General features: G+C 41.9%; 2 protein-coding genes across 15 annotated transcripts in view; one reads left to right on the top strand and one right to left on the bottom strand.

Annotated features, from left to right (window-relative positions):
• Nucleotides 1–15165, bottom strand: part of LOC133624800 (uncharacterized) — a 118215-nt gene that overhangs the window by 55945 nt on the left and 47105 nt on the right. Inside the window, exon 8 of one of the 14 annotated variants that reach the window (XM_061989159.1) lies at nucleotides 11505–11887. The exons of 11 other annotated variants lie outside the window; for them this stretch is intronic. In XM_061989159.1, coding sequence (XP_061845143.1) covers nucleotides 11836–11887 — 52 coding nt within the window. In that variant the 3' untranslated portion in view covers nucleotides 11505–11835. Of the gene's footprint in view, nucleotides 1–11504; nucleotides 11888–11908; nucleotides 12873–15165 lie in introns of those variants that run through there. 2 more of the 14 variants (XM_061989155.1, XR_009818128.1) reach the window with 2 other exon arrangements.
• Nucleotides 1562–6211, top strand: TMEM17 (transmembrane protein 17). The gene is made up of 4 exons (XM_061989143.1): nucleotides 1562–1674; nucleotides 4818–4921; nucleotides 5168–5281; nucleotides 5546–6211. The coding sequence occupies exons 1-4, from the start codon at nucleotides 1572–1574 to the stop codon at nucleotides 5873–5875; spliced, it is 651 nt and encodes a 216-aa protein (XP_061845127.1). The 5' UTR covers nucleotides 1562–1571; the 3' UTR covers nucleotides 5876–6211.

Here is a 15165-nt window from a genome sequence, read left to right as displayed (position 1 = left end):
TTCTGGGTTACCTTTAATTCCTTCTTCCTTCCAATCTGCTGCCTTTATTTAAAAATCATTTCTCCTGAAGATCTTCAGCATTGGGGTTGGGTATTTTTTGGTGATTGTTGCTAGCATACCTGTTTTTGGAGTTCTTTGAAAAGAATCTGTTGTCAATAAGTCTTAAATCAGCTCAAAAGCCAAATGGACTTCTCAGAGCTCCTGCTTGTTTAGTTATCCTTCTCTGTAGTTCTCCCAGCAGGACAGAATCAAATCAAATTTAAACTAGGCTTTAAATTATTTAGTCAGAGATAATTGAGTTTGGAAAGTCATCCTAGAGAATGATCACCCTGAGAAGTAGCTAAATATGATTTTGGGAGAGGAGCAGGGGGCAGAAGGGAGTCAACATGTCATAGCAGGTATCATTAAAAAAATATCACAAATGTTATCAGTTCTCATAGTAAAAGGCACAAGCTGTTCTTTCATTCTAGTTGCACAGCAAATCATTTCCTGCACACTTAAAACTGCATCCTTTCTCCTCAGAAGGAATCAGGCCCTAAGGGGGATGGATGAAAAGCCTGGTGAACAGAGTACCTCATTTTTAGGGAGACTACATTTTCCAAATAAAAATTAGCAGAACTTGATTTTACATTATTAACTTTTTTCATTGCATGAGGGCCTCCTACAAAGAACCACCTAACTAGGCTAGAAAGGCCACGTTGATCTTGCTGTTGCTTTTAACTTACAGTGACAGATAGGTTTCCTTGAGAAAAAGGTATTTCATAGTTCAGTTGTATCTAAACGTATCATAGAATGAGTTACTCATATTCACTTTAATAAAACAGCTCCAACGATACCTTTATTTCACTCCTTCCTCTCTAGCCATCATGAAGCACCCTTATTCCCCTGGATTTACCCTGACAGAAGCAGAGCAGTCCTGCAACTGCTTTCCTTGGACCAGTATTTCATAATCATCGTCCAGAAAATCCAAATCTTGCCCTAACAAACTACAGAAAAATTCACTCCAGCTTATTAGAAAGTAAGTTAAATGGTGCAGGAGCCATGGGAAGATGCTTAGGCCTGTCACACACCAGCACCTCTGAGGCAAAAGGATGCTGTTTTGGGCAGCTCTCCTGGCCCACTGCTGTCAGTGCCATGAATGGCTCAGCACAACCTGCCTGCTGGGCACTGCTTTTTCATTTTCCAGAGATGCTGAACAATCCCAGGCGAGAAAGCACCACACTTGCACGTTGACCGTGACGACTGTGTTCTCTGTGCACATATATGGGAGAGGCAGAAGCACATCTCTACAGGTGTGTGGGTGCACACTGAGGAAGCAGTGAATGCCCTCACATATCTACGGCAAACAATCTTTATCCTTCATACCAGTAATCATAAGCTTCTGGGCTCGGTATATCTCCTCGAAAGCTCCGCTATAACAGTCTCCGGGGCAAAGGCACCGCTTCCCTCTGCCCAGCGCCCGTGGAGGCCTCGTCCCACACCTCACGGACCGGCCAGCGGTTGGCGGGAACCCACTGCGCATGCGCGCTCCCGCCCCGTCGCCACAGCAACGGCGGGCGCGGCGCCGAAGCATGTCGCTGCCCGAGCCTCTGAGGCGGCGGCTCGGCTCCTTCAGCCGTACGGTCTTCACTGACAACCACCACACCGGTCCGCAGTACCCAGGCGACCGGGAAGGTAAAGCGCAGCGGCTCACCGGGCGGCGCGCCAGCAACAGAAATGGCGGCGGGAGCGTCTGGGCGGGAAGGGAAGCTTGCCGGGAATGAAAATGGCGGCGTTAGGCGTCATCTGGCGGCCGCTGGGGCGGGGCCTAGCGCTGAGGGCTGTGCCCGCCCGCCCCAGGGCCGGGCTGTGGGCTCACACCGGCGGAATGCCTTCGGCTCCCCGTTCCCTCCGGACAGAGCAGGGCCACCTGCAGAGGTAGCCGCCTCGGCAGGAAGGTTGAGGTGGCGGTCCCAGAGCATCGCCGACCTCCTCCACAGCCAGGGGCCTGGAAGAGGGCCTCAGAGTAACCTCGTCCACACAAGGGCCGCCCCATCAGTGAAAGGGAGAGCTGCCTTGTAGATGTGGTCTGGTTTCACAGTCAGACACATAGTGAGGGTAAAACTACGGCCACGGCATTGTCAGCTCAGCATTTCACAATGGTGCAACATTGGAGGCCTGAGACGGGCTTTCTTAAAAGGTATACAGAGAACAGGTATGGAAATTTAAATCAGGTATGGAGAATAGACCTGCCTTTACAGCTTAGTAAGCAAGCTTGCATGAAATATTGCTGCTAAAAGCCATTGTTACTCATACACTGGGCACCCCGCCTGTGCCCAGATGAAGGAGCAAAACATTATGGAGAAGACAAAACAAAGAACCAAGCTTTTATATTTATTATATTTATATTTATTATTATTATTCAGTAGTCCTACACAGTCAGGACACCAGATGCTTTAAGCATGAAGAGATGTGCTAAGCTAGAGCTAGATAGCAAAAACTAAAGCTTGCAATATGCCAGCTTTCTCTTTATTTTTTCCAAGTCTATTATAATGATAGGTAACTTCCTTGATCATATTGCCAGTGAAACTCGCAGGCCAACATCTCTCCTTTTCATACCCTCAGGGTGAGAGTAGCCATGAAAATAGAGTCAGTCTACATAGAAAGGCTATATTCATTTCAACCAATAAATCCATTCCAAGCTGTTAAAATTATCAAAAACTCATTTCAAGACAAGAGTACTCATTTTCTTTGTGGCATTATACTGCTAACACTTACTAGTCATTTATCAAACAACACTGAACTAGTCTTAATTCCAGAATAGCTTCTATTTTTAGTCCTTTCTTTTCCACTTCATTAGGAAAACTCCTGTGTGAATATCCAGCCTACCAAAACCAATTGCAAATGCACCATTAACTTCTTGCAGCTCATCATTTCAAAAGCTTTCACATATATATCTTAAACAGTTGCTCCAGCATCAGAGAACTGGCCTTCACAATGATGACTGGCTTGTTCCTGACTTTTAGCAGTCCCAGAAAATAAGCTTTAGTTCAATTTAGGGTAGAAAGATGGATTAGAAATGGCTTATATTGCTAAACATTCATCCAAAACACAGTTTTAAGACTTAAGCAGAAGTTAGAAATATCAATGCCATGTTAATGAAACCTTGTCATCATACCTAAAACATTGTCATCACAATTGAAATTGGAGCTCTTGGCTTCTGCTTTTAATATGGCCATGAACCATTACATTTTCATCCAGTACATAAGGCAGATGCAATTCTAAACCACTTTTATTTTAAAAAGAAACATGGCCATCAAATTACAAATAATTCTGTATCTTCATGCCCTCCCAAAGTCCTCCTGGTGTTTAAGAGATTCTTTAGGACAGGTGGGACAATTTGAAGTCAATAGTGAAACGGTTTAAGTACTTAGAGTTTTCCATTCTTTTTCACATGTTAACAAAGTATTGATGATTAAAAATGGGATTATTAAAACTATGTATATATTGGTTTTCTTGCACCTTTTATTTCAGTATAACAAATCCCTTCCCCTTACACCCTACCCTGAAGTTCTGTCCCAGTTCTGTTCCCAAATCCTCCTCCCTTCCCCGCGTAGTCTAGTAGCTACCATGAATGCTTCTGCAACTGGCATAAAGACTTCAGGAGCAGACTGTACCAGGCTGCATGTGGCTGGAGTGGAATCAGGGATGCCAGACTGAGGTGGAACAAAGACAGGTACGAGAGTGGTTGGAAGAGAAGGCAGTGTCAGAATAGAGGTGGTTCTGAGGCTGGAAGTGAGCCAATGTGACTGTTCAGACTAATTTTCAAGTATCACCACTGTGACAGACAAGAGCATAGGATTTGAATACAAATCAGCAGGTCACAATTAATGCTTTCTCAACTTGCTTGGGTGGTACAAGTGGAGATGTGCCTACAGACTTCATTTGGGGAAAACATGAGGAAGGAAACTTGGTAATTGAAATAAAGTGAATGCAATATCAGTTAACTAGAACATGGCACTAAAACGTCACCTATTAAAAATGAATGAGTCCCACAGACTGCCCTTTTAAATTTTTCCTTGCTCTATGTCTAATCTTGTAGGTCTACTATTAAATCCTAAATATGGAATTTACTGCCTGCATGTCAGAGGTCAATAGTTGCTTTCCTCTGCATTGTATGAATGCATTTTGTTCTCTGTAGACTTTAAAGGATACCTTTTAGTCTGAAACGTATTTGAAATTGTTAGCTTTTAAGAACTAGAAGAATTACTGGCTTCTTTCACCATCACTTGCAGCCAAATGTCTATTTAAATAAAGATTGAAAAGGAAGAGTGGATAATGCAAACCTGCTCTGTATCAGTAAGTCCTTATTCTGGAGGATCATCTACAAAATAAAGTTAATTTAGGATTTATCATTTAGACTTTGGCCATTCTCTTAGGGACAGGAACAAAACAACCACCAACTCTTTCTGCAATGTCAGTACACAGCACTACTTGAGCTAAGCCTATCAGTCAGAGATTGTGGAGTAAGCTGTAAGCCACCAAGTAATCAACAATCTGACACTCAACTTGAATATATGACTAAGTGATAAAAAAAAAAAAAATCTGTGTCCTGTTTGCTGAAAGTTGCATTAGATTTCAGGAAATGGTATCTCTCAAGATAGGGTAAAAAGTTGTGCCTCTGGATAGATAAAAATATTATTCTTAACATTTAATTTGACTGGGAGGATTGTTAATGCCTTGCTTGAAGCTAAGATGGAGCAGTATCTTTCTGTCATATTTTTGGAAGAGAAGGATGAAACAAACTAGGAGTGATAAAGACTTCTCTCTATCTACAGATAATGAAATAATTTCCAGTTTGCCGCTACAGATGTCTCTCTATTTCAATGTTTATTTTTTCCCATTTTGGTGGCTCTGCACAGTTGTCACGCTCTATCTGAAGGTGAGTCCTGAAGGAAAGGGATGGTTTGTAGATGTAATATGTTTCTAATCAAACACCTCCTAATACTGAGATAAACCTCACTGGAGTTAGAGGTTATTAGGTTTATTTGGGAATTCCTTGAAACTGGAGGTTCAAGAGTATTTGAAAGCCAGTACAATGTTGTCATCTTACAGCATCTTCATGTAATCACAAAGAGCATGTTATGAAAATGCATAGCAGAACATTTTACTCTCTTTTTCCTCCTAGTATCCAGACTTGTCAGATTACTACAAGTTCATCCTGGTTACAATCATGATCCTAGCTTCTCTAATAGAGGTCATTCGACTCTACCTGGGATACATGGGTAATCTGCAGGAGAAGGTATGTTACCTCATGTACATACTAATTTGTGTGGGATTGCTTTTTGGAGGTTAATATAAATAAAAGGGTCTACCAGTTCATCTGAGAGATGCAAGTTGAAGAGATGGTTATTTATCTTAAGTTAGTCTGTATCTTCCATTTCCTTGGTATCAGCTTCCACTTAATTTCGTACATTCCAGGAAGTTTCCCTTCATAGTATGGAAACACTAAGCTACCTCACTTCATTTCTGCCAGTTTTTAATAAGTGATGTCTCCCTATTATAGGTCCCTGAGCTGGCTGGGTTTTGGCTTCTGACTCTCCTTCTGCAGTTGCCTATAATTCTGTTCTTGCTATTTAACGAAGGTCTGAAAATTCAGCCACTGGAGCGAGCAGTCCATATCATCTTTGCCCTCTTCCTCATCTTCCAAGTCTTTGCAGCCTTTGTCACCCTGAAAAGAATGGTGAACAAACTGGCAACTCACTTCCGCCTTAATGAATTTGACCAGCTGGAGGAACACAGAGGGCTGGGTTTTTACAGCCTGGGGAAGGAAGAGAGAGCAATTTCCATGGCTGATAGAGGCCCCACTGCTGCCTGGCAATCACAGAGGGCCTGAAAAGCTAACAGAGGTGGGCCTCATGTTGCTACAGCTCTGTTTCCACTTTGTTGGATCATTCTTTGCCTTCCTACATATCAAGTTTTAATTTTTTAAATCTCTCTAAGAGCCAACGTTAAACCTCAGAGGTCAGAGCTCCACTCTGCAAGAAAAATCAAAGCCAGTTACATAACTGGCTTGAGTGGACAATTTGTGGACTGTTACTTTTTGCTTTTACAGTTTACAAAGTCATGTGGCTTTTAAAAAAAAACCAAACAGAAGCCTTTTTTCCATCCTCACTGTTTGCACAGAATTGTAGGGTTTTTTGGGTTTTTTTTTACAATAAATCTTTTCTATACAAGTCTATTTGGGTTAATGCCGGTTTTCTTACTATTCATATAGAAATGTTGCACAGATTTAATGTGTGCTACTTCTGTTAACCAAAAAAAAAAAACCGACCCCAAACCAAACTCAAGAACCCCAAGAAATCTTGACACTCAGAAAGAACAATAAGACAGCAAACAAAGGCTACAGTTTCAGAGATGGTCATCCAGGTAATTCCAGCACTAGGAATTCCTAAGAAACTAGAGATGGGATTTTAAAAGTATTCCTTCCTCAAAAGTCCTACATTCATCATCTTGGACTTTGCTAGGGTTTTAACAATCAAACCATTCAAACAGGGTGGTGCAGTTTTCTCAAACAAAGGATTCAGTAAGTCAGCAGTAACAAGATTATAGTAACAAGATTATTTTAAAAACTGGTTTGTGTCACTAAAAGGCAGAGCCAGTTCCTCACAAGCCAGGGCAGATACCAAGGTTCTGTCATTCCTATCATTTGTGTTACTATCTAGACTGTCTTCTCCAGTTTCAGTAATGCCCCAAAAGTTCACTTTTTCTGTCAGGGAGGATTGGGAATCTAAAGTTAAAAGAAATTTTTTATCTGAATCTTTTGAGTCTTCAGCAGGGCAAGAGTCATCAGTTTTAAGAAGATGGGTCTCGTGTGAAAAAGGCACAGTGTGCTTAAAGCTACTGTATGCTCAAAGCTTATAGAACTTATAGTGAAGGCATTAGCTTTGTTTTATACCAAAATGGTTTGTTTTCCTTTTAATCTATAAGTGAGTGCTACAACTCATTCTACTGACTTTCCCTCTTAATTTTGTTATTAGAGCACATTCATTATCAGAGTCGACACCCCCTTTTTTTAAGCAAACTACTGTCTTGGATTGGCTATTGTGCAGAAAAAGGGTTTCTGTAAGAGAGAGACTCAGAGTTCCTCTAACAATTAATATGAAACATTTAGAGCCTCATATTCAGAGCCTGCAAGAGTGACAGGGAGTTTTAAGCAGAAGTAATGTCATTTCAAACCCACTTTTACAGCATTACAAACTCCTTTATGTTGCCCACAATTATGCTACCGGGAAGCACCAAGGTCAGGGCTGATGAGCTACAAGAGAAGCTTATTGGGATCCATTGCAATAACAGTTAAAGGCACAGTGAGTTCTGATAAGCAAGAGAGAAACATCAGATACCTTGGAGACTCTTTTCTCCTGCGAGTGGGAACTGCAACTCAGCTGTTTTAGTGCCTTGGTACCCATACAGAGCTGCTTCTTCCTGCCCAAATACCACGTGACTAACACCAAAGGCTGCCCTTCCTGGGCACAGATGTAGGCTGGGCCTCCAAGGAACTAACATCCACCACCAAGACAACCTTGGTGTTAGTCTGTATTTCTCTAATGATACGATACAGCAGCAGAGCACTGCTAGCTTTCAATCCATTCTGATAGTTTGACTAAACATACAAGTTAAAGGAGAGCAGTATCTTTCCCATAGGTACTCTGGCTCTGTGAGTCTGCGTAGGATACTTTTGACAGCACAGTTTAGAAGAGACATTAGGACAGTTGTCATCCCTTCTGCTCTGCATGTAGCTTGTCTTATTAAAAGCCCACTACAGGAAACAAGTAGGGAAGTACACCAAGGTGGCACTCTGTGAGATGACCAGGCTCTGAGGAGACAGCATGGTTACCTGTAGTAATCTGATCTCTTGCCTCCAATGGAAAATGGTATATTATTTGGTTTTCTTTCCTGTATTGCCTTAAATAAGCCAAACTCTTTGTGAGATTAAGAATGTATTTTTTAATGCCAAATACATCAAATACATTGTGAAGCTGAAAAATGTTACTGTACACCCAAGCTGGAACCGAGGAACCATCCTCCAGGCTAAGGCCATGAGACACTATTCAAAATCCTTGCTTTTAGTGATAAGGAAATCATTCACTTGGAAGATCAAATTGCCATGCAAGACAATTATCAGGAGCCAAAGATACAGGGACACACAGCTCTTTGCTGGAGAGAGAACACCGATAGGGGGATACAGGAAATGGAATTCAGAGAAACACTATTACAAAGAGAGTTGCCTGGAAATGCTTAAGGTAGAAACCAGTCTGTAATCTAAAGCTTCAGGATCTTTGATAAACACAAGACTGCTGCATGCTCTCTGCTCAGACTTCCTAACAGACATGCTACTCTCATTTTAATTTAATCATAACCAGCTTAAACATTTAATCATGAAAAAAGCACCTGCAAGAACCTAGAACTCACATTCAGTGCCTACAGCTCCAGTTTTTCCATGAGTTTTACTCCTCATGTGCCCAGAGATAAGAGAATAAAATTACAGTAGCTCTCAGGAAACCAGAACAACAAATGGAAAATTGCACTGAAACTTTCCTTCAGTTTCCAGATTCCACAAGAATTGGTGAGACATATCAAACAAGCAGAAAACACACTAGTCATTTGCAACAGTCAAATTGCAGATGTGTGAAAGCAACCTTCAGAGCAGAAACTTTCAATAAGCATGGTGGGGAAAAAAAATCAAAACACACGAGGAGAAAAACACTACAGAAGGTACTTGCACAGGAAGTATAAAGCACAAAACAAATAGAGGACTTTTTGCCTCCCCTCAAGAGCAAAACAGCAATAACAACATCAATATTTTAAAAGAAAAACATAGGAAAGCTTGGTTTGGTTTTAATGAAGATATTGAAGAATACCTGCCAGAACAGACTGGAAGCACTGAAAAGTACACATGATCTTCAAGGAGTCCCAGGAAGGCAGCTACCAGTCCTTCATAAATCCTCTTCCTCCTGTTACTGAGATAGCTATGAACAGGTATGTTGCCCTATAACAGGAAGAATATTCTCATAGGAGACTAAGATGAGACACTAAGATTCAGCAAAGCAGATGTTTGAGGAGTGAGGGGGTTTAGGGTTTGTTTTTTTTCCTCTGCCGTCTACAGAATAGATGGAAATAAAGGTGAAAGGAGGTAAATCAAGAACTGGAAACTGATGGAAGTTCATTGAGCAGCATTTAGACAGCTTTGAACACAAGATGTACAACAGCAGCTTTTTGCCACACCAGGGTTTGCAGAGAGAAAGCCACAAACCATTTTTTTTTTACCTACCAATAGCTGTCCCTTCATGAGCAAGATCTTTGAATGGCAAAAGTCTGTGGTGAAATTAAATAACTTCTGTACAAGTTTACTGTTTAGGAAAGGCCAACAGCCAATTTTAAAGGAAATTTGTACCAGCAGACTTCCTTCAACTGAAGAAAGGAAATAAAGAACAGGCATATTATCTTAAAATGCTCTTTCTTTCGGTTACTGATCAATTTGAAGATGAGTATTTTACATCCAAGGGCATAGCTGCAGAGTTTTTAATACCTGAACTCAGCATGTGTTCCTTGTCTAAAATAGACTTTGTAAAAGGATTTTTTTTTTTTAATAGTTGCAGGACTTTCGAGAAGGGGAAATTAAATTTGGAGGAGGCTTCAATTGTGTACCTTACTGAAGCAGATCTGATAAAGCAGACATGAGATAAGGCACAGATTTGATAAAAAAAACAGACAATTGATGAAAAAGGGGTATAGAATTAACCTTTCTATACCTACAATTCACTCTTTCAGATTGCTGAAAGAATTGCACCCAGAGGAATAAGATCATACACCTCACTCTTGCCTTTGTCTCTTATAAAGTAGACTAGACTTATTGTTAATCTTTAAATAGTTAATGAAGCAGGTAGAATTGGCATCATTACACAGTCTGATGAAATAGTCAATAGTAATAGCTGATAGCTGGGTAAGGCTGCAGAGATCATTTATTTTAAAAACCAAATTTTGTTTCTCCAGGAGAAGGATCAGGTGGCAGCAATTATAAAGGACTTTGTTCAGTGCTTCAAATAAAACAAAGCTAATAAAGAGGTCTTGTGTAGGAGGCAGGTCAAGTAGTATACAAGGGTCAGCTGATAAGGCCAAGAAGAATTTAAAGTATAACAGAAAAAAATACGTTCAAGAAGTATAACATGGAGGGAGAATGAGTATGTTGATGACTGATGCCACTGAAGGAGTCCCTGGGGTATATGAAGCAGAGGATTTATTAAGAGGAAATAAATGTGTGAAGTTACTAGCTTGAAATCTTAAAGGGATTCGGTCGAAACATTATTCCCCTGTGAAGCAACAGCTTACAGGACACAGTTCCACCTTCATTAAATATGTGTAGCTTCTGCAGTTTGTTATGGGAAAAAAAGGACTTATTTTTCTTCAGGAGGTTTGAAAGTAGTAAGTAAAAAAATAATCACATACTAGCACTAAAAAAAACCCCACATACTAGCCAAGAGACATGAGCACAACAGAGAAACTGTAGAAAGAAATGAACAAACCTGGCAAGCAGCTGCTGGCACAACTGTGCTGAGGGCTAATGCTCAGGGAAGCATTAGCAACTTTGAGAGCTGCCTCAAACATCCAGCATTAGGGAAGGAGTTCCTGCACTCTATCAAAGAAGCTACTGTTGGTCTTTAAGGGATAGAAAAGACTCTTCTTTATTCATGTGGGTAGACCCGTGCTGTTCCCAAGTTAAAAACGCAGGCAAAAATGCTTGAACACTCTTTAGTTGCCACATTCTTAGTTTGGTGAAAACAAGCCATATGCTGAATTCATTAAGGTGAGAAGAATCCAGATATACTTATTCCTGATCCCTCGTGCTGCCAATGCCAGGGGAGACTGATTGCTCTTTACACAGAAAAAGCTTATGGCAGGCTGGAGCGTTGAACAAAACTTCCTGTCCCATGCAGCTACTGGTACCCAGTTGCTTAAAGAAGAACCTACTGCTTGTGTCAGTCCTAAGTGATTCCTATCAGTCGATGTGTTTGAGCTCCTGTTTGAATCAGAGACAGGATTTTAGCATGGACAGCTGATCTCTTTTTGGTTTGCCCTTAAGCCCATGGCCTTTTGCACAGAAAATAGATTTTTTTCCACAAGATTAAAACTTGCAAGAGCACATCAGAAGATACTCAAGCTTGCTTATGACTGCAGGATATTAAAAGTCAACACATAAAATACATAGTTAAAGCATCCTGTATTTGATATTTTTTTGTTTGTATTTAAACCACTCCAGTTTGAAGTGAAATCTTACCACAACTAGAAATGCTACAAATCTTCCCTTTGTAAAGCACCTGGGAGTGTTGAACAAGTGTTTGAATGACACATTCACTTTGAAAGTCCTGGAGAAACCTAAAGCTCACTCTTTGGGTTTTTTTTTCCCAGTATGGTTAGCAGAGCATATATAAAGATAGGGAAGGTGGAAAGAGAAGTGTTTTGCCAAGGGTCTTTGAACAGTCACACAAACTAGTCCAGCAGCCTACAAAGAGATACTGGAATTGATGGGAATAGAAACCCCTCAGCATGTGGCAGAGACTTTCTGCAGACATCCCCAATTTTGTGAGTGCCACAAATGCAGACACAGCAGCTCAGGGTGCCCTGAGACCCTGTTGAGCAGCGTGAACAGAGACTGTGGTGATGATAAAAAAGCTTATCATGCTCTTAGAAACATAGCCTCCAAAAGTTATTAGCAACTTTTAGCCAAGAGAAAGCTATCCTTGTAGGAAAGAATAACTGGTTGATTGTTGCTTACCTCAAGGCTTCATCCAAAGGTGTTCAGAAAGGCCAACACCACCCTGAGAAGTCACCTCCAGAAGAGCATCCTTTACTACAGAGGGGGAAAGGATTAAATAACCTCAGTCTGCACTCGGACTGGCAACAGCCTCAGGAGTATCTCACAGGCCTGGTTGAAAGAACTGAGGATTAATGGGTTGAATGGGGACAGATGTTTGGGATGCCCTGGGTGTAACTTTGGCAGATCAGCAGATGTCTCCTCAAGAGATCCAAGGGCACTTGGTGAGGAGCAGGAGCAGCAACAGCAGGTGATGCAGGACTGCCCTTGGTGAACTGCTCAGCTGTGCCACATTGAAGAGCATGTGAGGACAGCAAGTATGCTCAGCTAATGTGTCCCACCAAAAAGAAACACCACTCAGTTTTGATATTTGACAATTATTTTCTTTGCTTTCCTCTTTTTCTTTCTTTTTTTTAAACTAGTCACACTGAAAGACATAAGTACTGGGAGGCACTGAAGTACTAGTACCTTCACCCTGCAAGAATGTGTGTAACATAAACAGAAAACCAACCCTCTCCACCTCTATGTGGTATCCACAGTCCTGTGTGTAAGCAAGGAGATGACCACTGCCCACTACATACACACATGAACTTTTAGCCAGTGAGAGGGATTATTAAATATTCATGTATCCAAAATGGAAAGTTGTTCTCATCTGCGAAAAAAACCCCCACAGCTTGTCCAGTTATTTGCTAAGAGCTGCTTTGGTTGATAGGCAGCAGAAAATAGGATGCAGTCAGCATCTTCCAGATGTGCAAATGCAGGTGCTGATCTGCAGCCCTTGCACAGGGAGGCTGGATCACATCGTGGTTCTCTGCTCTTTCACCACTCTCCCATTAGTAATGGAAATCTCTTGTTGACTTTGGAGAATGTTGCATTTTCCCCCTTTGCCAACTGGATAAAATGTGATGGCAACTACCTGCTTGTCCATGTGTGTGACCACTTACCAGATGGAGCAATCACAGAGGGCAGCCACAAACATCCAAGAATTGGGGAGTGGGGGAGGAAGAAAAAACCCTAAAAGCTGCAAAAGTAAAATGGACAAACAATGAATTGCAAAAAATCCTGATAAGGCAGCAGCAAAAGGATTAGGCAGGCTGGTTGCAGCCAGCAGCAGTGAAATGTGACACAATAAACCCTCAGTTATTGAGTTAGGACAGCCCTAGGATACAAAAGGCTGAAATGAAGGAAAGCTGTGGATTGCTTTGTTCTTGACTATTGAATTTTTTTCCAGAAGCACCAAGTGTGAAATATCACAGTGATAATGGAGTTTGGAAAAGAAGAAAGAAAAACCAAAACAAACAAAAAACAGCCAAGGAAAATTCTTTAAGGGCTTATTTAGGATGCACTGAAAAAGTAATTTGGTTCAGTCCTAAACATCACCTGCAACAGAGCAGTTCAACAGCCCTGAGTACAATGAGACATGCCTGCCCATGCTCACATTTCTCTGTACAGCTTTCAGTGCAGTAGGAAAAGTGCTGCTTGGGGAAGGCAAGGGAGCAGCAGTGCAGCTCTCAGGGCAGCACATTCCCACCCGCTGTGCCCACTTCAGCAAAGGGCATCCCTGGGTGCAGGACAGCTTTGGGACCCTCCCGGCTAGGGGATCTGCACAAACACAAACAGTGACACCGCTGACCTGAAACCTGGCCCCTGCTGTTGGGGATTTTAACCCTGAGGAAAAGATAAGCCCTCAGTGGGGACCCAAGGAAGAGTTTGTGCTTTTAATGTCACCATAAGGCCAGCCACCAGCATCTCACTGAATTGCTAGTAGTTAATCAGGCAGCCAGCGGCTTGAATTTTTAGTGCTGGCTGGCAGACAGTTGCTAATATTCCAGCCTGGAGCGAACCCCAGCTGTGACAGGAGCTTGAGCAGGACCTCTGTGTCCAGCTTACCTTCATGCTACTGCTGCATCCTTCTGAATGCCAAACCAGAGTTAAGCACATGGGTTGTAAAGTGCTGCTGCTGATGTACATCATCCTGCTCAAGCTGAGAAATCGGTCATATTTCATCACCCTGTCACCTTGGGTAAAGACAACTCCTTTCTCATGAGGTCTGCAGAAAACCAATGACTTCCTACAGTGTTAACTGGTACCTTTTCATCCTCAGAGGGTGTCTGCACGATTTTGGTCTCTTTCAGAGGATCACACACTCAAAAACTGATATTGCCCTATTTCAAGCATAAAAAGGACAAATAAAGACTTCAAGCTAAACCCTTCTGGGGAACAACATCTTTTTCAGGTAAGAGCTCTGGCCATCATCCCTCTGGACAAATTATTTGAGCTTGTGAAAATAAATACATAATTTCATACTCTTCTTCATGCTTGGAGGATCAGGACGTTTAGAGAAATTGCACAGTGCTTTGAGCCATTTTTCTGCTTCGTTAGTACTTCTGCAACTGGCCAGTGAACAAGTGACATTCTGGCTCTGAAGGCTCCTCCAAAGCTGAAAGATTTTAGCCCATCCTGCTTGCCACATACATAACACAAAATACCTATTTTACACCATCAGATCACTACCTTATGTGAAGGATATTCGGAACATGGCTCTTCCCTTACTTTTCTGGGAGTTAGGCACTTTTCCAGGCACATGGGATTGAGCCCAGCAGGAGTCCGGGTGCTGTTTGTATGCAGAACAGGCACATGCAGCTGGTTCAGTGCTTTGGCAGCTTTGCAGTGACTGCCCTTTTATTTAGAGCCCATTTACTACACATCATTAACACCCTTGAGGCTTTCTAACATGTAGCTTGTTCCTACCCTCACTTCTGTATGGTTTTGCTGCCTTCACCATGTGAATGGTGCTTTTCAGGGCTGTGTTCAGAGCAATGCTTATGCTCTTGTTCGCTCTGCTGCTGCATCAGTGGGATTCAGAAACTAACAACAATGGAGGCAGCAGCTTCACTGTCAGCAGCATGCACTTACATGGATGCTGTTGCCTGCAACATTTTAGGAGGGGAGAAAAAAAAAAATTGGAAACATCTTCTATGCTGATTTCAGCCAGCAGAAGGGCAGGGCAGCTTTTTCTATTGCTAACAATGTAAGAAATCCCCATTGTAATATCGAGTGCGCATTATCCTTGTTGATGCTTCCCGCTCCCTTGCAATCCATGATCAAGCTGTGGCAGGAAAGCAAAAACAGAGTTGCAGTGAATTGAGTTTTATTCACTGCTGAAACCTTCCCAGGTCTTCTCAGCATTCTATCTCAGGTGCCTTCGAAGCTCCTTAAAATGGAAAAAAAAGCATATACGCAGCCTGCACCAGAACCTGTCAATGAGGAGAGGCAGCGTGGGTGGGTGTAGCATAGCTTACTGCCAGCTAGTT

This window comes from Colius striatus, chromosome 2, assembly GCF_028858725.1.
Source record: "Colius striatus isolate bColStr4 chromosome 2, bColStr4.1.hap1, whole genome shotgun sequence".
NCBI classification, from domain to species: Eukaryota; Metazoa; Chordata; class Aves; order Coliiformes; family Coliidae; genus Colius; species Colius striatus.
Note: the sequence above shows the minus strand (reverse complement) of the source record. Positions and strands in the feature narration are given on the sequence as shown.